Source organism: Taudactylus pleione, unplaced genomic scaffold, assembly GCF_031769625.1.
Source record: "Taudactylus pleione unplaced genomic scaffold, aTauple2 ptg000854l, whole genome shotgun sequence".
In the NCBI taxonomy this organism is placed as follows: Eukaryota; Metazoa; Chordata; class Amphibia; order Anura; family Myobatrachidae; genus Taudactylus; species Taudactylus pleione.
The window spans coordinates 1356229-1377341 of NW_028285256.1; the positions used below are offsets into that span (position 1 = coordinate 1356229).

The 21113-nt window shown below is 44.3% G+C and overlaps 1 protein-coding gene across 1 annotated transcript in view; it reads right to left on the bottom strand.

The window, feature by feature from the left end:
- Nucleotides 1-1175: 1175 nt before the first annotated feature.
- The window catches only part of LOC148474293 (smoothelin-like protein 1), a 31020-nt gene continuing 11082 nt past the window's right edge, over nt 1176-21113 (bottom strand). The window contains exons 2-5 of the mRNA XM_088458822.1: nt 14532-14684; nt 13326-13431; nt 2892-3043; nt 1176-1302 (exon numbers count right to left, since the gene is read on the bottom strand). Coding sequence (XP_088314948.1) covers nt 1176-1302; nt 2892-3043; nt 13326-13431; nt 14532-14684 — 538 coding nt within the window. The remainder of the gene's footprint in view (nt 1303-2891; nt 3044-13325; nt 13432-14531; nt 14685-21113) is intronic.

Here is a 21113-nt window from a genome sequence, read left to right on the forward strand (position 1 = left end):
AAGTAATTATATGTAGAAGTAGGGCCATCCTGTCTGAGCTGAATCTTTTTATTTCATGTGCCGGCTCCTTTACAGATCATATGAGCAAGTTGGGGAATCTGGGAGAGGGCAGAAAAAGAAACCATGCACTGTCCTGGAAACAGATGCACAGATTGGTCCCCCTATGTACTGGATGGTGTATTATCCAGCATTAATAATTGATCCAATAGGTGGTCCATATCAGTGCACCCCGTACAGTGCATGTTTTCCAGATCTAGTTGGTGCACAACAATATTCATTACTGGCTTTTTAACTTTTTCTACTGGCTGACACATTTAAAAGATCAACAGGGACTGTAGTGCTAGTTATTTCATTTGTGACACTGAGGGGATCCTAAAAAACATGCAACTTTAGTATTATATGCTATTTCTATTGTAGTCATCATGGTGTGGGCTGAGGGGGGGTTCAGGCAAGGCACTCATAAACCCCTCCTGCATTTGCCTATGGTGCTGGCCATTGCAGCCACAAAGATAATATTGACCAGGGGCATTAAGGACTAAAGGGAAGCACCCCTCCCCCACACTGGCACACCTTCCACAAAGCTGCTGCAGCCTGAGGGGGGATAGAACTATCAATAGGGGAACCACACCTGCAGCTCCTAATAACATGGGGGCACTGTGGAGCCAGGGACCAGGGTCTGGGGAGGCTCATTACTAGGCAGGACATAGCTACACCCACCCCCAGCAGAACAAGAAATCAGAAAAGACAGTGATTGAGGACAGAAAGGAAAAGTAAAAGCAATGATATGAAGTAAATGAAAAGAGACTAAATACAATAAGGAAAAGGAGGAGAGAAGAAGAGAAGAAGGAGAAGCACTAAGAGAGTTTTATTAAGGAAAATGACAACTGACAAAATGCACTTCCCTGTCCTGGAGGAATCTGGAACAAAGAGGCTTTGGCCCACACTTTTATCCCACTATATAATGTTCCTGTTACAAACCCGCCCCTGCTTGCCATAGGCTAACTCCCACAAGTAATTTGCATACATGCCTGCCCCCATCCTAGAAGTTTAAAACACCTCTTTTCTTATGCAATCTTTCGGTTTCTCTTAGATTATTAATATAAAATATAATGGATAATTATCTCTTACTTTGCCTTTATTCGTACATCTTTGGTAAGCTCATGCCTTCTTGGTTTTCACCAGCCCCTTAGCGACCAGACTGCGGTATAGTTCTTGCACATAGGTGTAAACGCATTTAGAGTCGGGACCTTCATACGTACCATGTCCTCCACATCCAGGAGAGGAGGGCAGTCTGCAAACTTCCTGGAGAGGAGGTACAGTAAGTATTACAGAGGAGGCTATTAGTAGGATCATGGGGGAGTGTCTGGTAGTGTGTGATCAATAGAATAAGAAGACAGAAAGCCAATCTCAGGACAATAGAAACAATATAATTGGAAAATTGTATGTATAATACAGTTAATCCTATATGAAAAACACTTTGCAGCTTAGACCATGGATACACCTCAGAGCTGTACAAGTTGGTCTGAAGCAGAGTATGATCAGTGATCTATATAGTAACACTGAAATTTTGCACACATGGATGTCTGATTCAGAGATGTACGTTAATCTGATGACGTTTCCTGCAATCTCACTCGCTGACTCTCCCAAAGCCGCAGCATGGTTGACATGTTGTGGTGTTTTTAGGTGTGGAGCAGGGGCGTGTCTGGTCACCGTTATCCGGGAGGGACAAGACCAGGCACAGATTCCTGGCATCTTAAGTGATCAGTACCCAGTTAAAGACCATAACCAAAGGAGCAACCATCAGTCGCGATGATGATCCCAGACTGCGATGCGAGTCGTAGTACTGGGATCGCAAATGCAGCAAGAAGGTGTCTGACGCATTTGCATCTGAGATGGACGGAATTTCACAGCCGCTTGTGTGCGTCTCTGCACATCCGTCAATCTCTGCATCAGGCCCACAGATATAATAGGAAAGTTTATTCTACTGCATATATGTTTTTCCATATGTATTTGTCCGTGTTTGAGTCCTTAATGCAAAGAATTTAACACAAATATGTGTGAGCTCCTGGCACCCGTGCATCTGTGGATGTAATGTGGTGTTGATGATGTTTGAATATGCACTTCTATACCATGAAGGGCTGGTATATGTGTCCTTGCATACTGTACATATTTATTATTTAATAAAGCAGACGTATATTGCTGTAATGCAGGGAACACAATGAGCAGATAGAAAAAAGCTAGAGCACAAACAACAAAGGAAAAATATATATTAAAAGAGATAAGGTAGACAGATCTATATACTGTAGTGTTATGTTAGTAGCATGAGTATAAGGGGTCTATTCATCAGCTCAGTAATAGGTAGGATTAGATAGAGAAATAAGAGATAATGAGGATGGGGACTTTATGTTGATATTATAAAAAAAGTAGTTTCTTTGTAAAGGGGCCATACATGTTGGTATTCAGTTGTTTGGTCTGATCTCTGAATTGTCTGCTCGATACAGTATTCAATTAGGCCAGATTGGACCAAGCAACAGCAATCCCAAGGGGTTCCATTAGTTCAGCCGTCTAATGATGGCACCACACAAAATCGCTATGTGTGTACATGCGTTAAAGAATCAATATATTTATGGCTCTCCACTGACCACTGATCATTGGACAATTGTAGTAATGGGATTCTTTCTGACCACTGAATATACAGTTCTGTCCAACTTGCCCTCTACGTGTGTGGCCAAGTTGGACAAAGATTTGGCTATATGGGGATAAAGCCAAAAACCTGGATCTCATCCCATTTGGGCCACATTAGTCTCAATTGCCTCTGCTCAATTATCCCCTCTCATTTATGTCCCCCACCATGCTACCCCTACCACTCTTTTCCAAACTGTGTTCCTCACTCTGCTGTACTGAATGCCAGCTGAAAGTTCTGTCTTCTGTTCTTGGGATCAAGAGAGTCGTAGTCAAACGCATCCGGGAAGAAGGCCAGAATGAGAGCACAGAATGCAAGGCCGCTACTCCAACTGCTCGAAAAATTCTGGATGTCTACCCCCTAAAAGCCAAAGATAGAAGAAAGAAAGTCAGATTGTAACTATGGTAAGTTGTTATCTCGGTAGTTACCTGTTGTTTTCAGAATAATGTTAACATTATAGATCTTATTAGAATATACATATATGACAATATCTCTACTGTGTTTGAGTACCATTATGTAATAGTGTACTTTCAGCTACAAGGGAAAACTAAGTACAGAACCCACTTTCCATATAGACTAGAGCTAAGAAATTGAGCCAAAGAAACAGGGAAACTTAAAGATGTAAACTGAGTAATAAGGGGGATCATAGAGAGTTGGATGTATTTGTACTTTAAACTTACACTGGAAAATACACATGCAAGAAAATGCGAATTCACATGTATGTGGTCAGTCAGGCGCAGCTTCGGCATGCATCCACCTGTACAACACTAGCATTTGCTACAGGTATGTGCAGGAGTAATATGTGTGTATACTATTACCCTGTCCGCCAACCATTGCTGGTTTTGTTAATGTGCTGATTGACCTGATCTTAAAAGATCACTGAAGACGCAGCATTCTTACTCCAACACAGAGGATTGCATGTGTAGCTTACTGCATAGGACTCTGCACAGACTGTGATGTCAGTGTCCTGTGAAAAACTGTGTCCTGTGAAGCCCACATTAGGTTGAATATATTTAGTCGACATTCAGAATGTCGACCTGATCTGAATGCCAACACTGATTTAATGTTGACATTTACAATGTCAACAATAGGATTTTCAATGTAAGCCTAACCCTAACCTTAAAATCACAATATCAACATTCTGACAATATCAACGTTATGTTAGCGTTGACAACGTTGACATGTTGTATGTTGTATGTTGACATTCTGGACATTGAAGAACAAACCCTGGTATCAGATTCCTTTTGCTTATTTTGAAAAATCTGTTAATCACAGCTACTTATGTTCGTAAAACAAGGGCCTGATTCAAAGTTGTATGCTAATCGCCTCGTCGCTGTGTCTTTGTACACAGCGGCAAAGTAAAATGATACCAATGTCTTGTGTAAATAGACGCCTCCTGCCAGCTTCTGTGATCCACTGCTGCGTCTGAGAACGTCAAAAGGCTGCAGCTTAGGGGGCACTGCGATGTGCAGTACAGATCCTGTGTATGGGCTGATCGGCAACCATTGGAGTTGTATGTAAACCATCGGGTTTGCGCACAACTCTGAATCAGGCCTCAAGTGTCTTTTGCAAGTTATGGCCCCAAATATGTGAGGTCCCTTCAGTCTGATGGAACAAGAACAATTCCTAGAATTTGCACATGTCCAATCCTTCTCATAATCTGTACTCTTCTTTCATCCATACACCTACTGGGGACATTGGGACTGATTCAGATGTGGATGCAAATTCCATCTCAGCTGCAAACTCTCACGGATCACAATTGTGAAAATATGCTAATGACTTACTTGCCGTCCAGTGCTTAGAGGCAGCCCTGAGAGCATCTCACACACACAAAATCAGAAACATCGTATGTACAGATGTGTCCACATATCTTTCCTCCTACAAGTCGCGCCACACATAACGCGAGAGATCCGTGTGACACGGTAGCACCAAGCGTCTTTCGTGCGACTTTTTACCTTCAAATGTGTCTTATTTGTATTAGAGATGAGAAGGTTCGGTTCTCAGAGAACCGAACCCACCCCGAATTTGCAGATCTGGGGCGAGATTCAAGTCCGGCTCGGGTTTCCCGTCTGACTTGGATCTCAAAGCGAGGCAAAACGTCATCCTCCCACTGTCGGATTCTCGTGGGGTTTTGGATCCTATAAAGGATCCCGCTCTCGCCGCCATTTTCATTCCGACTGTGGAGAGTGAAGAGGAAGCTAGGGAGGTACTGTGCTGTTGTTGTCTATAGCAGCTGTACTGTTGCTGTGCATAGGGGCTGGCTTCTGTTGTCATAGGGGCTGGCTGCTGTTGTCCATAGGGGCTGGGCTGTGCTGTGCTCATGTCCATAAGGGCTGTGTTGTTGTCTATAAGAGATGTGCTGAAGACAGAAGAGGGGGGCTTCAGTGTCTCCTTTGTCACTGCAGTCCATTAAGGGGTGCTGCTGTGTTGACCAGGGGGTGCTCTGTCCATCAGGGGTGCTATTCACCCCCAGTGTGGAAAAAATAAAAATAGTGGGGGTTTTTCTGTGTGTGTGTGTGTGCGCGCGTTAGCCGCACTAACAACGTAGCTGCCCCAAGCATGCTGCCTGTGTCGTTTATCAAGGGGCTGCTGCCTCGTTCAAGGGTGCTCCCCCCATTGTAAAAAAAATAATAATAAAAGTGGGTTTTTTTCTGTGTGTGTGTGTGTGTGTTAGCCACACTTATCAACAATGTAGCTGCAAAGGGGTGCTGCCTGTGTCTTTTATCAAGGGGCTGCTGCCTCGTTCAGGGGTGCGTTCCCCACAGTGTAAAAGAAAAAAAAATAATAAAAGATTTTTTTCTGTGTGCGCGTTAGCCACACTTATCAACAACTTAGCTGTGCAGGGGTGCTGCAGGGGTGTGTCATTTATCAAGGGGCTGCTGCCTCATTCAGGTGTGCTCTCCCCCCCAGTGTAAAAAAAATAAAAAATGAATAAAAGTGTTTTGTTGTTTTCTGTGTGTGTGTGCGCATTAGCCACATTTATCAACAACGTAGCTGCGCAGAGGTGCTGCCTGTGTCGTTTATCAAGGGGATGCTACCTCGTTCAGGGGTGCTCCCCCCCATTGTAAAAAAAAATAAATAAAAATAGTGGGGTTTTTTCTGTGTGTGTGTGTGTGTGTGTGTGTGTTAGCCACACTTATCAACAATGTAGCTGCACAGGGGTGCTGCCTATCTCGTTTATCAAGGGACTGCTGCCTCATTCAGGGGTGCTCTCCCCCAGTGTAAAAAAATTTAATAAAAGTGTTTTTTTTTCTGTGTGCATTAGCCGCACTTAACAACGTAGCTGCGCAGGGGCGCTGCCTGTGTCATTTATCATGGGACTGCTGCCTCGTTCAGGGGTGCTCTTACCCAGTTTTAAATATATATATATATATTTTTTTTTGTGTGGCTGTGTGCGTTAGCGGCAACTTAGCTGCACTATAATTGCTTGGTGACACTGCTGCAAGACCGCAGTGAGTATGGAGGACAGTCACATGACAGGAGAGCAGGATCCACATACCAGTCTTGTAACTGCCGGCAGCAGTCATGATGATGACGCAAGGCCGTCAACGTCATCTATGAAGGCCAATGCCCCAGGGCTTAAATCAGGCCATGTAAAATCAACTTTTACCCTGTTAAAGACAAAAAAATCTAAAGCTAAGTTAGCTTTAGAGAAACAAAAAATTGCCAACATGCCATTCACTACACGAAGTGGCAAGGAAAGGATAAGGCCTTGGCCTTTATTTATGACTGGTGGTTCTAATTGTGATGATTTAAGCCCTTCTGCTTGTAGGAGAGGTATAAAAAAATAATTAATATTGTTAAGACATGTAAGACACCGGAACCAACTGTGTGCTCTGAAAAGTCACAGATCCCCGAGGAGAGTCCAAGTGTGTCCGCGGTTGCCATGTGTGAGCCTGACCTTTCTAATACTGTACTTGAAGAGGATCCTCCTTCCACCATTTGTGTGCCCTCTGCAAATGTGGGGATGAGCAGCACAAGTCAAGATGCTGACGTAGAAATCGAGGATGCTTCTGTGGAATTGCACCAGGAAGATGAGGAGGATATTTATGTAATTGGCGATAACAACAAGGATGATGAGGATGTTGATGCCGAGGATGTTTGTTTAAAAATTGTAAATCAGGCAACAGTTGTTGCCCACGGTGGGAAAAGTCCCATTGTTGTCATGCCTGGGCAAAGGACCAAAAAATCCACTTCTCACGTGTGGAAATATTTTCACCCAAATCTGGACAACCTTTGCCAAGCCATTTGTAACCGTTGCCAAGTAACAGTGAGTAGAGGTAAGGACCTTAACCATCTAGGAACCTCCTCCCTGTTATGTCACTTGCAGCATATTCATCAAATTGAAAAGGGTTTTTCAAATTCAAAAACTTTGGCTAAAAAAAAACGTAACAACAATCAGTCCAGTGTTACCTAGCTGCTCCCTTTCATCTGGATCCAAGCGCCTGCAATCTCCACCACCAACAGCTGCATCCTCAATCATGATCAGATTCGGAAGTAGTCCTGCATCCAATTTCATAAGAATGACTGACTCCTCTCCTATCCGTGGTTCCTCAGAAAGATCCTTGAGTGCTACGCCTGTTGCTGCTGTGAGTGGATCTTCATCCCAGAAGGGGACCAGGAAGAAGACTACTTTTAGTAGTTTAACCAAACAATTGACTGTCAAACAATCCTTTGCAATGGGGAACAAGTATGACAGCAGACACTCAGTTGCACAGCAGATTACTGATGACATAACGGCTATGTTGGTATTAGATGTGCGTCCAGTATCCGCCATTAATGCAGTGGGTTTTAGACAGTTAATTGAGGTCCTGTGTCCCCACTACCATGTCCCCTCTAGATTCCACTTCTCTAGAATAGCAATTCCCAATCTGTACAAGGACATTAAAAAAAACCTTATTAATGTCATCCGAAATACCGTTGTGCCCACTGTCCACTTAACCACAGATATGTGGACAAGTGGGACAGGGCAAACTAAAGATTACATGACTGTGACAGCCCACTTTGTAGGTGTATTGCCTCCAACAGTGCAAACAGTAGCAGCAGCATCTAACAAATGCCAGCTCATTCAGAGGCCGGCTACTCTGTGTATCACCGGTTTCACTAAGAGGCATACCACTGAGAACCTCTTAGAAAAACTCAGGGAAATTTTTGCAAATTGGCTTACCACACTTGGACTCTCCTCTGGATTTGTGATTTCTGACAATGCCAGCAATATTGTATGAGCATTACATGCGGGCGAATTCGAACACATCCCATGTTTTGCTCGCACAATTAATTTGGTGGTGCAACATTTTTTTTTTAAAATGACGAGCGTGCAGGAGATGCTCTCGGTGGCCCAAAAGATTTCGGGAAATTTTTGACATTCAGCAGCTGCGTGTAGAAGATTGCAGAACCAGCAAGAACTGTTGCATTTGCCCTGTCATCAGTTGAAGCAAGAGGTTGTGACAAGGTAGAATTCTACACTCTATATGCTTCAGCGGATGGAGGAGTAGAAAAAGGCCATCCAATGCTACACTATGGTCTATGGCATAAGGAAAGGAGCAGGAATGCACCTTAGTCAAGTGCAGTGGAGAATAATTTCCGTGTTGTGCAAGGTTCTCAAACCCTTTGAACTTGCCACATGTGAAGTTAGTTCAGACACTGCCAGCTTAAGTCAGGTCATTCCCCTAATCAGACTTTTGCAAAAGAAGCTGGAGAAACTGAAGGAGGAGCTGAAACGGAGTGATTCCGCTAAGTATGTTGGACTTGTAGATCAAGCCCTTCATTCGCTTCACCGGGATCCAAGGGTCGTGAAATCAGATAACTATATTTTGGCGACCATACTTGATCCTAGGTTTAAGTCATACCTTGTGTCTTTCTTTCCGACGGACATAAATCTGGAAAGATGCAAAGAGCTGGTGGTGAAAAAATTGTCAGCTCAAGCGGCACGTGACATGGCAGCATCTCCTCTTTCAGTTTCTGCGGCTGCCAGGAAAAAATTAAATTTTCCTAAGAGACCCGCTGCTGGTGGTGATGCAGATCAGTCAGCAAAACCTAATGACATCTGGTTGGGACTGAAAGAACTGCCTACAATGAAATACATGTCTACCGTGACTTTGTCTTATATGGTCACCATTCAGAGAATGGTGGATGATTATTTTAGGGATAGCATCCAAATAGGCATGTCAGACAGTCCGTTTCACTACTGGCAGGAAAAAGAGACAATTTGGAGACCCTTACACAAATTGGCTTTGCTTTACTTAAGTTGCCCACCCTCCAGTGTGTACTCTGAAAGAGTTTTCAGCGCAGCCTGGAACCTTGTCAGTGACCGGCATAGGAGGTTACTTCCCCAAAATGTGGAAAAGAAGATGTTCATCAAAAGTAATTACAAATTACAAATGTTTCTGTTCTTATGCACTAATGAAATCATTACCATTAAGAAGATTGTTTTGGCATGATTGCCAAGTAATTAACCATTTTAGTGCTAGTGTGCATTTGTTAAAATACTCTTCCAGATATTAGAGAGGTTACTGATTGTGGGACTGATTCAGAGATGGACGCAGTAGCACAGCCGCTGCTTTGCTAAAAACGCTCACTGCCGACTTCTCTGATCCGATGCTGCGTCCAGGTACTTTTTTATAAAGTGATTGACAGACAGGGACCATTTGTGGCTGGCAATGACAAAAGTGACGCAACCGTTTTTTTTGGCGTATTTCAGCCTGCAACTGCGATCCCACAAGCAGTAAAAATGGCTGCAGGCTCTTGGTTCCAGCAGCTATTCTAAGTAAGCATAGGGTTACTCAGAACTCCAATAATCGACTGATCTGTATCAGATTCTGTGTCTTTGCACAAAGTTGTTTGGATTTGTGTCTCAATACAAATCCCGGTGGCTGTGACATCTTCATATTTTCGCACATCCACTGCGTACAAATTCTCAGCTGTGTACAACTCTGAGTCAGGCCCAAAGTCTGAAGCCTGTAGGTACATGAGTGTGAGAGAATCCATTACAGAAGCATCCGATGAAGGCGTGCACAGGTGAGGCAACTGGCAATCCCTAACAATTGTGTATGTATGTATATATATATATATATATATATATGTGTGTGTGTGTATATATATATATATATATATATATATATGTATATATATATATGTGTGTGTGTGTGTGTGTATATATATGTGTGTGTGTGTGTATGTGTATGTATATGTATGTATGTATATGGGTCATGGAAATACCAGATCCGGCAAAACACACGCGGCACTGCAGATTGATACAAAAGACTGCTTTACCTCAACGTTTCGAGGCTTGCACGCCTCGTCCTCAGTGCCGTGTGTGTTTTGCCGGATCTGGCACTTCCATGACCCCTATTCAATTTTTGCAAGGGCACAGAGGATCATCATTTTATATATGGGGAGTGCCGAACCTATTGACATTATATATATATATATTTATATATATATATATATATATATATAGTCACACACACACTATGTAGACAAAAGTGATTGGACACCCCCAAGCAAACACATGAGTTCCAAATGGCCACTAATGTGACGGTTTTGACAAGAACGCCATGTAGGGAGGCCCATGCACTTGCAGTTCTACAGAAACAACAAATGTTTTTATCAGGACAACAATGCCACCTGTCATGTTTCCAGGGCGGCGCTGGACTGGTATACTGAAAATTCAGTAAGCCGGAGAGTCCAGATCTTAACCCTTTTGAGGACCTCTGGGACAAATTCACGGGTGCGTTCTAGGCCGCCTCGACCTTTTTTTTTAATCATGTATTTTTATTGAAAAAGTTAAGCTGCGTACAATCAGATAACTATATCGTTGTCGGATCGTCCTGCAACCTCCTGGTGTGCTGGATAATCGATATTGATCATCCAGCACACCACCAACTCATTAACGACTATAACATCCCTATAGTAACTTGGTCGATATCGACCAAGTTGACCAGCATGCACGAGCGATGGATGATATCGCTATCGTCCATACATGCCCGTGCATCGTTGGTCGTTGATGGGTTGGAAGTGGCCGAAAACTGGACGATTTGAACGATATCGTTATCATTTAAATCGTCCAGTTTAATCGTACCGTGTGTACGCAGTATTATACCCAGCCCGGAGAACAGGCATATGATAAGGGCTGGAGACATGAGAAATAACATATAAGGATATATAAATCAAAGAACGAATGACAACATATAAGAACAGCGAGTGAGACATAGAATATAAGAAAATAAAAATAGCCGGATTTTTAAACCAAATATAGGTAATTTAAAATACCCCATAACAATCACGGATGACCTAAGCAACACGTAAAGGTGCCATTTGGGTGCACAGAAAAACAAATAAAAGCATAACAACAATGGGGTTTAAATGTAATAAATGAAATTATGCAAAATATAAAGATTTACACCCACCATAAATATATATATAAAGTATTGCTTACCATAGCCCGCCACCCCTCAAAGCCCATCACTAACCTTCAAACTAAGCAAATAAACAAAACTTAAAGACACCAAAAGCAAACCTCCCTATAACCTAATCCCAACACAGGCATACCTGGATCCCCTCCAAAGTACCCCCTAACCTTCCTATAACCTACACTACATGACACAGCTCTCCCGCATTATACAGAGTGAGAGCTTCTCTTAATCAAAGGACACCATAATAATCAGAGCTTGTGAGGCGGAAGGACCTTCTGCAGAAGTCACTAATAGGGGCGGAGCTAACTTAACGCACTTGTCAGCCTCTTTGGTGTGGTTATTTGTTCTGTTACCTCCCGCTGCATTTGCATTTGAGATAGAAGGAATAACCGCTTGTGTGTGGCTCTTCAATTCCGTCCATACCTAAAACGGGTCCTAAGTCGGCACAGTGACTTATGTGAAAAGTACAAATAATTTCTGTAAAGTGTTTTATTTTTATAATGGGGCTATATAAATGACTGTAAATAAATAAATAATACTTAATGTTGGTGCATTTGTATGTATCGGATATTTTCTTTTCTTTAGTGACAGACTATCTCATTATGCAAGTATGAACTGGAATAGAGGAAATTAAGGCTCTTTTACAACCTCAAGTCTTTTGGAAGCACAGGGCTTCCGTAAGTCTAAACGGCTCCTAGTAATTGGAGACACCACACTGGCCTGCTCGGCCAGCAGCAGGAAGCAGCATGGAGAACGTGGAAAGGATGTTACCCATCTAGAACCCCACCAATGAGGCACCACACACAGGTAAGCAAGCAGAGTGCAGGGACCAAACCTCTTAGTGTAGCAATCCCACCACAAGAATTCCTTATTTATTATACATCCACCACTTTCAATTTAAAATAGTGTATATATAATTTATTTTGATTTACGTTTATTTAATTTTCAATTTACCCAGCACAGTACATATTTTAAATAATTCTAAATTGTTTTATATGTAATGCAAATTATCCACAATCACTGCTAAGTAGCTGTCAGAACAGATATGTCCTGCACCCCAATGAGGGAGGACAGCATGCTTCAAACAGTGGCTATTCATCAGGGAAATCTGCCTTTCTTGATTGAGTAACCTCTATCTAGCAATATAATGTTATGCCCATTTCCCCCTTTACTGCACCAAGCATGAAAGGATGGGGGGGGGTCTTTAAGGGTGGTCTAGGGCTAGGTATGCCCCCATTGTAACTAGTCCTCTGCCAGTGGCAGACACATGCTTAGACTATCCCCCCAGCTCCTGGGTGTGACGGTGTAGCAGTGTCAGTAGAATAGGAAGGAGAAGGGAAGAGTCTACAGGATTTACAGAAAATGATTTGAAGGCTGGGAAGTCTTGTAGGCGTAAGTGAGAGACTAGGGTCAGGTTACAGGTAGATCTAAGAGGGCGTGAGGGAGAGTATTTGGAGATGAGCTTTGACATGTAGGAAGCGATGGTATTATGGCTTTGTCTGGAAGTCATTTGAATCATATTTTGGAGGATATAGAGAGCCAGTGTAGGGAATGTTCTAGTGGATGTGGAGTGGGGAGAGATGATGATCAGTCTCGCCATAGATTTCGGATGACTGAAGCTAGATAGATGGGTGAGACAAATGCTAGCTAAGAGGAGACAGAGAGAAAGTTTCATATTTTGGATAAACTCTGTTGGGCCGGTACGGATTGGGAGTGAGAGTAACAATTATCTCTCAGACATGAACTACTGGACACCAATGGAAGCAATTGCCTGTCAGTCAGAAGATCACAATATGTAAGCCTGGGTACACATTATACCATCCGTCGTAAAACATATTGCTCCATCACAGATCGGAATAATATATTGTATGGATCATGCAGTGTGTACGCCCGATCCATTGTACGTGACAGTCATTCATTGCATCGTCCCATCTTCTGTTCTCCAGGGCATGCAATGAATAACGTCATGCTGCTACAATGTTTTACACCATTGTACACTGGATCGCGCAGTGTGTACAGCAAAGTATGATTACGCACATCACACCATCGCTGGGTAGCACATCGTATAGTGTGTACCCAGCTTTAGGTAACTGAGCTGCTTTACAATCCCATACAGGTTTTCACACACAACATTTTGATTGTAATTCATTTGAGCCCAGTATTCTTCCTAAGAAAGTTATCTTGCTCTGTGGAATTGATCCCAATGAAATACTGTTCCACATTCTCACCTCGCGCCCACGAGTCTTTGCCCGGCACCACTCTAGCAGCATATTCTTCACAGCACCTGCACCACAGCTTGTCGATCTTTGCACACGAATCCCAGAAGTGGCCACCCTGTAAGAAAGCTAACAGTACATCACCTGACCTTACTACACATTACCTGTATTTAAGTATAATAAAATACATCTCAGATACAAACAGATATCCTGTGTATATATATATATAATATTATATATACATATATACACAGTATATATAAAAAGACATGCTAACACTGAAAACATTTCAGTGACTGCCGATTAATGTAATTGTGGTAAATAAAATAAAATTAAAACTTTTCAATACTTCTACTTCTTGTAGATAAGGGGAAAGAGAATGGGGAAAATGGAGGAGGGAAAGGAGAAGGAGAACGGGAGATTGGGGTATCCTTTTCAACAATGCTATAAGTGGCAAATTGCAGATGTTGAAGCAGAAATCCTACATAGAAAGTATTTAAGATAGCCAATGAAATGGCTAAAATGAACATAAGCATAACTATATTCCAAGTTATCATTATTTTCTATTCAAAAACTCTCTGGAGGGTAAACAAATATGGCTGCCACAGACTCAAAGCTCTCAGGATGTCATGTCATGGCTGAGGTGGTAGATGGAGGAGAAAGATGACCCAATGCACCGAGCAGACACACAAAAAAAACATTGTCTTGCTGCTTCACAGTCACAGGCACTCACAGTCAGTATATATGAATATATATGAAGGCAGCTGGGTGCAAAGGAGAGTAAAAAAGGTTTGACTATACTAAGAGGTGATAGTGGTATTCCAAAGGATCTCTGCTCACTACATTGTATGTCACGTGACTGTGGTTGCCATAGTAACTGTGGCAAAATTTGCAGGTGATGATGATAATGACGATGAGGGACCGCATATACTGGCTATAAACAGCTGACCGGATCTTGTGATTTAGCCAAGTCACCATTGCAAATTGGCTTTTTATTTAGATACAATTTAGGGTTATGGTTTAAGTGCGAATTGCATCCAACTTAATATGACTCCCTAAGTCTGTATGTGTGTGATTTGATTCATGGCAATGGAGGTACATTGTCAAATACATAATTTGCTGGCCCACAGTCCCCTCCCCCCACAATGGCCATTTCCAGGAGGATAGTTTTAAAATATTGTCACGTATGGACTGGTAATAGCCACTTTATACACTTACCCTCCAAACTTTTCCGCTATGTCTTTCCTTGTGGCCCTCCCGGATGATTTTGGCATAGTTCTAGAACGGGGCAGCTCGGCTTTGCGTTCATGATTATCCTTCTCACGGGTTGCTCCTTTACCAGGAGTAGGGGCAATGTCTTCTTCTACAGGACTAACAATAAGGAAGAAACTCTTGTAAGTCACTGTCGTCAGCACATTATGAATGTGGTATATCGCGTAGGCTCAGTATTGGGAGTTAAGTTCTAAATGAGAAATTAAACTTTAAAAAATGTGCTTTTAAAGGAGGTTTTAAAAACAGATGGTTGCTAATGTCAACTATTTGTTATAATAAATGAATTTACATTTAAAGACATTAAAACACAAAATGTTACTAGTCATCTGTTGTTCATACATGCCTACTTTCCCGGTTTGGCTGGGAGCCTCCCGAAAATCGGGTGCCGCTCCCGACCTCCCGGAAAAGTAGGCACTTGTCCCGGTAATTTACCCTCCCTCCCGCTTGCCGGATATATAAGAAAAAATATATACCTGCAGCAGGGGCGGGGGCTGATGACACGATTCGCGGTAAATCGCATCATCGTGGCTCCGCCCCCGGCAACACAATGCCGAGATTACAGGCATTATGTTGCCAGGGGCGGGGCCGCAGTGACGCAATTGTGAGATCACGCCCCTGGCCCGCCCTCAAAACTTTGATACGCCCCCCCAGCTGTGCCGAGCTGGCTGCCTCCCCCGGAAGAGCCAGCCAGATAGTCGGCAAGCCTGATGTTACTAGACAATCCACAAAGATGTTTGTTTTATGACAGAAGTTCATGCTTGCCTACTTTTGAAAAAGCATTTCAAGCATTTCAGGGAGATTGTGAAAGCGTGATGGTAAAGTAGACGTGTACTGCTACATCTGAGAGTGGTGTCATAAAACTGATTTACATCCAAATGTAAATAATCCCCAAAGCAGTTAGTAAGAACTAATTGTTGATGAAAAAAAACACACTGATACTTTTCAGAAAATGCTCGTAGCCATAGGGAACATTGTGCCTTATAACCAAATGCAGGGAAATTATACTAATGATTCAATTTGACTGTATATATCTCTGTTTGTGTATATATATATATATATATATATATATATATATATATAGCTTCATAATTGGGGCACAGTGCAATCAGGGAGATTGTTAGACTCTTCAGGGTGTCAGGGAGATTGCTGCTATTTCAGAGAGTCTCCCTGACAATCAGGGAGTTGGCAAGTATGTACCAGTATTGCCTGTGTATAGTGATGATCAGTGTGTATCAGGTGTGTGATATCAGTATGACCCATGTATAGTGATGATCAGTGTGTATCAGATGTGTCATATCAGTATGACCAGTGGCGTCGCAAGGGTGGTGTCCCCGGGGGGTGCAGGCCGCACCCGGGTGTCACCCGCTGAGGGGGTAACACCAAAGTGCACTACTAGTACACTGGTCTCCGGAAGCAGCCCGCACCTTCGGGACCCCCCGGAGATGCTAAAAATGGGGTTTGGGAATGTGGCCCTGCCACCACCCGGGAGGCCATGCCCCCTTGTCACGAGGCCACACACCCTATTTCCCGGTGCACGGCGATGCCACGCACACAGCTTACCTACCCGCATTGGGTGCATGAAAAGGTAGGGAAGCCACTGAGCAGGGCTGCCATCAGAAATTGTGGGGCACGGGTGCGACAAAACAGACAGGGCCCCCCCCCCCACACAAACAGTGCGGAATCCAAACGCTAGAGAAGGGCGCGAGCTGCAGCCAATGGTATGTACGGCTAGTCCCGCCTCTCCTTACAGCCCTGTATATCGATATGCAGAGCTAGACGCACTTCAAGATGCAACTACATCTGCCCATGCAGCAAATGTGCCTGCTGGGATGCCGCCGGTCTCAATACCAACAGCTGAATCCCGACAAGGGACTTAAGATAGGCATCGAAATACCGACGCCTATCTTAACCCCCACGCCGGAATGCCAGCCTGAACGAGATAAGCCCGGGGCGCCCTTAGCTTTAGCCGTGTGAGTGGGGGGGGAGGGTTAGATTTAGAGAGCATACCCTTTTCACATTATTTTAGTATCACCTAAAATCACTACAGGGCAATTGGAGTAGAATTCGTAAAATTCTACTCCAACCCTAATTATCACTTATTTTTAGTAAGCAGATCGCATTTCCCATAATTGTAATAACGAATGTGATCTGGCCAAAGTTACTAAAAATAAATTGTGATAAAATACAGGGGAAAGCCCTGTGATGTCAGCTGAGCCACGGAGGAAATCACTGGAGCACCAATCACCGGAGTTAAATGTAATCAGGGAGGGGGGGTCGCGGGGAGGGTCGCGGTGATGGGGGGCGGGGCTTATCATCAGGGGGTGGGGCTTAGTGGCGGCCGGTCGGCACATACGTGGGCACTTGTCATGGTATTTTTGCGAAAATACTGCGATAAGGCTGCGGAGGGGATTCGCAGGGACAGAGCTTTATCGCAAGCTCTATCCCTGCAAGGGATTTTTAGTAAATCCCTGTGATATTGCCTGAATTCGCATTGCGAATTCAGTCGGTAATATCACACTACAATCTGCATTCAAAATGCGGATTGTAGTAAATAGAGCCCTATGAGAGAAAACATGCTGCTGAAACCAAGTGAACTATGCCTGGTAAAAACTTCTTGTATTTTTATTAGTGAGCTAGGACCATTCTGTGTTTAGTTAGTGCTGGACGCCAAGGTATTTATATTTGTTATTTTGTTTTTGCTTGATAATAAAACTGTCCAAGGTCAGTTGCACCAGACCAACAAACTTTGGGGCATATGTATCAAAGCTTGATGTGAGATAAAATTGTGAAATATATATCACTAATGCTGGCCATACACGCTACAATTATCGGGGCGATCGCCCCGATAATTGTAGCGTGTGGGGATGCGACCGAGGGTTAAATATTGCTCAGTCGGGCATGCCGGATTGTCCAGCATGTCCGTCCGATGCGATATTTCCCGGTAAACTGTCGGCCGCATCGGGCAGTGTATGCCCAGCCGCGGCCGACAGACAGACATTTCCTGTGTTCCTTCTTACGGAAGGAACAGGGAAATGTCTCCTCCCCCCGGGGCGGAGCGCAGATGTCTGCCGAATACACTGTGAGAGAAATCTCACAGTGTATGCCGGCGACATCTGCGGCTGGCAGCCGGCCAGATAAAATGTCTGTCGGTCTGACAGGCATTTTATCTGGCCGTGTATGCCAGGGTTGCCTACCCTCCCGTTTCGGGCAGGAGCCTCCCGATAAATGGGTGCAGCTCCCGCACCCCCGGAAAGGCAGGCAAGCCTCCCGCATGCCGCCGATCCCCCGTCTCCCCCCGCCAGTACTTGATTAACCCCCGCAGCGGGGGGCCGCTGACGCGATCCGCGTCATTTTGGCCCCGTCCCCTGCTTCACAATGCCTGTTTTTCGGCATTGTGTAGCGGGAGCAGGCCAAAATGACGCGATCGCGTGGCCCCCCCCCCCCCCCTGTCACACCTGCAAACTGCCTTCAGCCCGCCCGGCCATGCCCCCTCTTGCCAGCCACGCCCCCTGTTCTGCTGATCTGGCTGCTCCCTCCCGGAAGGAGCAGCCAGATAGTCGGCAAGTATGGTGTATGCCCAGCATAACCAATCAGCTCCAAACTATCATTTCTCAAACACAGCCTGCAAAATGTAAGTTAGAAGCTGATTGGTTGGTGATATATATTTCACAATTTTATCTCACATCAAGCTTTGATACATATGCCCCTTTGTGTGATCTCTCAGCTGCTGCACATTGCCATCTACCCCAGGAGATGGTACAGATTTCCTGACCTTGTTATAATAGTAATGATCAGTGTGTATCAGTTATTTGATCTCAGTATCGGCTCTATTTATTAACATTATTTTTACTAAAATAAAGTGAAAAATGGTGTTTTCACACCCTTTTTTACATTATTTTAGTATCACCTATAGTTATTACAGGGCAATTGGAGTAGAATTCGTAAAATTCTACTCCAACCCCTAAGTATCACTTATTTTTAGTATAGCAGATCGCATTTCCCATAACTGTAATGGGAAATGTCATCCGACCAAAGTTACTAAAAATAAATGTGAAAAAAATACCGGGGAAAGCCCTGTGATAATAACGCCACCTGGAGGTGGCGTTATCCAGGGTCTCCCCCGGGTTGCCGGCCTCCTGCCCTGCTCTAACGGGGAGAGCAGAGCCGGGAGTCGGTCCCTGTAATCAGCTGTGTGGTCTAAACAGACCGCAAGCTGATTACTGTAAAAAAAAGAAAAAAAATATATAAAAAAAAAAATGTACTTACCTGACTCCAGGGACTGGTGATCGGGCCTTGGTGATGACTCCCCTCTGGTCAGCTGGTCTCCCACAGTGCACTGCTGCCCGGTCATCAGGTGATCGGGCCCTAGTGCAGTATGGAAGATCACCTGACCGGAGGAATGGAGACCATCACCGGAGGCCTGGAGCATGCAGGTAAGTGTAAGTAAGGGAGAGGGGGGTCGCGTGGGGGAGGGGGGGTCCTCGATTGCGGGGGCGGGGCTTAGCGCCGGTGGGGGGTAGCAGCGGCGACCGGTCGGCGCATGCGCGGGCACTTAATCGCCGTATTTTTTGCGAAAATACCGTGATAAGGCTCCGGAGGGGATTCGCAGGGACAGAGCTTTATTGTAAGCTCTGTCCCTGCAAGGGATTTGTAGTAAATCCCTGTGTAGTAAATCCAATGCGAAATCCGGCGGTAATATCACACTACAATCTGCATTACAAATGCGGATTGTAGTAAATAGAGCCCTATGACTTGTATATAGTGATGATTAGTGTGTATCAGGTGTGTGATATCAGTATGACCTGTGTATAGTAATGACCTAAGGTATCAGTATGATCTGCAGTCAGAATCCCGACCGCTGACATACTGATGGCAAGTATTTATTATTAGGGGGAGGGTTAGGGTTAGGCTGCGGGAGGAGGAGGGTTAGGGTTAGACTGTGGGAAATTAGGGTTAGGATACTTACCTAATTCTGTTGGGATTCTGACCGCCGGTATCCCAACCGCCGGGATCCCGTACACAGCAATAGAATAAAGAAAAGCATGGTGATATATGGATTATAGTGGAGGACATATGTTATGTATGGTTATTAATGTAATTTACTCGTATGTGTGCAATATCACACTCCTCTTATACTGATTATTAGTAGAAGAGTGATACATGTTAATGACAATAAATGTCCCAGACTGCCCTATCACAGTGCACCTGCTAACAGGCAGTTGGGCAAGGAGGACAAAATGCCTTGATGTACATGTTACATCCTGGGTAACATGCAGTGAGGGGCGTTTCTAGAGAGGAGGGGGCCCGTGTGCAGTCTCCGACACGGGCCCCCTCCTCTCCACCCGGCAGCGCACTGAGCTGTGCGCGGCCAGCGCCGGACTTATAGACTCTGGGCACTAGAGCGTGCCCAGAGTCTATAGTGTATGCACAGGTCACCGGGAAAATGGCCGCGGCGGCCATTTTCGCTGTACTGCGCATGTGCAAATGACAGGAATTTTCCAGTCGTTTTACAGCGCCGGACACCTGCGCCGACGTGGGACTCTGTAGAGGTAATATCATGGGTGCAGGGTGTGCGGTGTGGGGCCCCCCTGGACCAAGGGGCCCGTGTTCCCCGCACACCCTGCACCCATTATAGATACGCCCCTGCATACAGTAGGCTTTACCCAAACAGAAGACCCAAAAATTGAATTATCTGTAACTGGAAGGAGCAAAAAATGATGATAAAATGGAGGTAAATCTCCTTATTTTCTCAAGAATTAAGCATTCCTACACTTTTACCTATAGTCTCCCACTACATGTATATTATTGTACCTCCGCTTTCTGCTCGCCCATGTTCAGAGAATGCCCTCTAATGAGATTGTTGGTTTGTGTTCATTGCTTTTTATTAATTTAGGGAGAAGGGTAGAGAAAGAAAGGCACAGCATCCACAGAAACTCATCTTTTACACACTGACACCTACCGATAAAGTGAGGGCCACAAGTCTTTATGAGATGTAGATTGTGATAGGTTCCAGGAGGGGGCAGCCAGGCTGGTGATGCAGGGGGCATGGTACAGCCAAGAGGGTGGCGTAATTGTACAATTAAGTCATTGTTGCCCTGCACCTCATTATACAAAGCCGCAATTAGCAGATTGTAAAGCAGGGGTAGGGCCACAATGACTCTATTCAGAGCGAATCGTGTCATCAAGCCGCTCAGACAGCAAGCTTCCCTCTAGAAGCTGCAGAGGACTGTGAGAGGGATCTGGGAGACTTTCCTGCTTTTCTGGTCATCCGGGAGAACCACCTGAGATTCGAGAGTCTCACAGACTTTCCAGGAGAGTAGACAAATATGACAAATAAAATATATATGCTTTCTAAAAGTGGTTATAGTATTAAAAAACCAAAGGTATACTTACAGTAGCTAAACAGTAAACATGTAAATTATGTTTTTGTATCTATTTATGCACAATGGGGTGAATGCACAGTGAGTACTATGCCAGTTTGCATGGCACATGTTGCCTGATCTCACTTTGCGCATGCTCAAAAAGTGA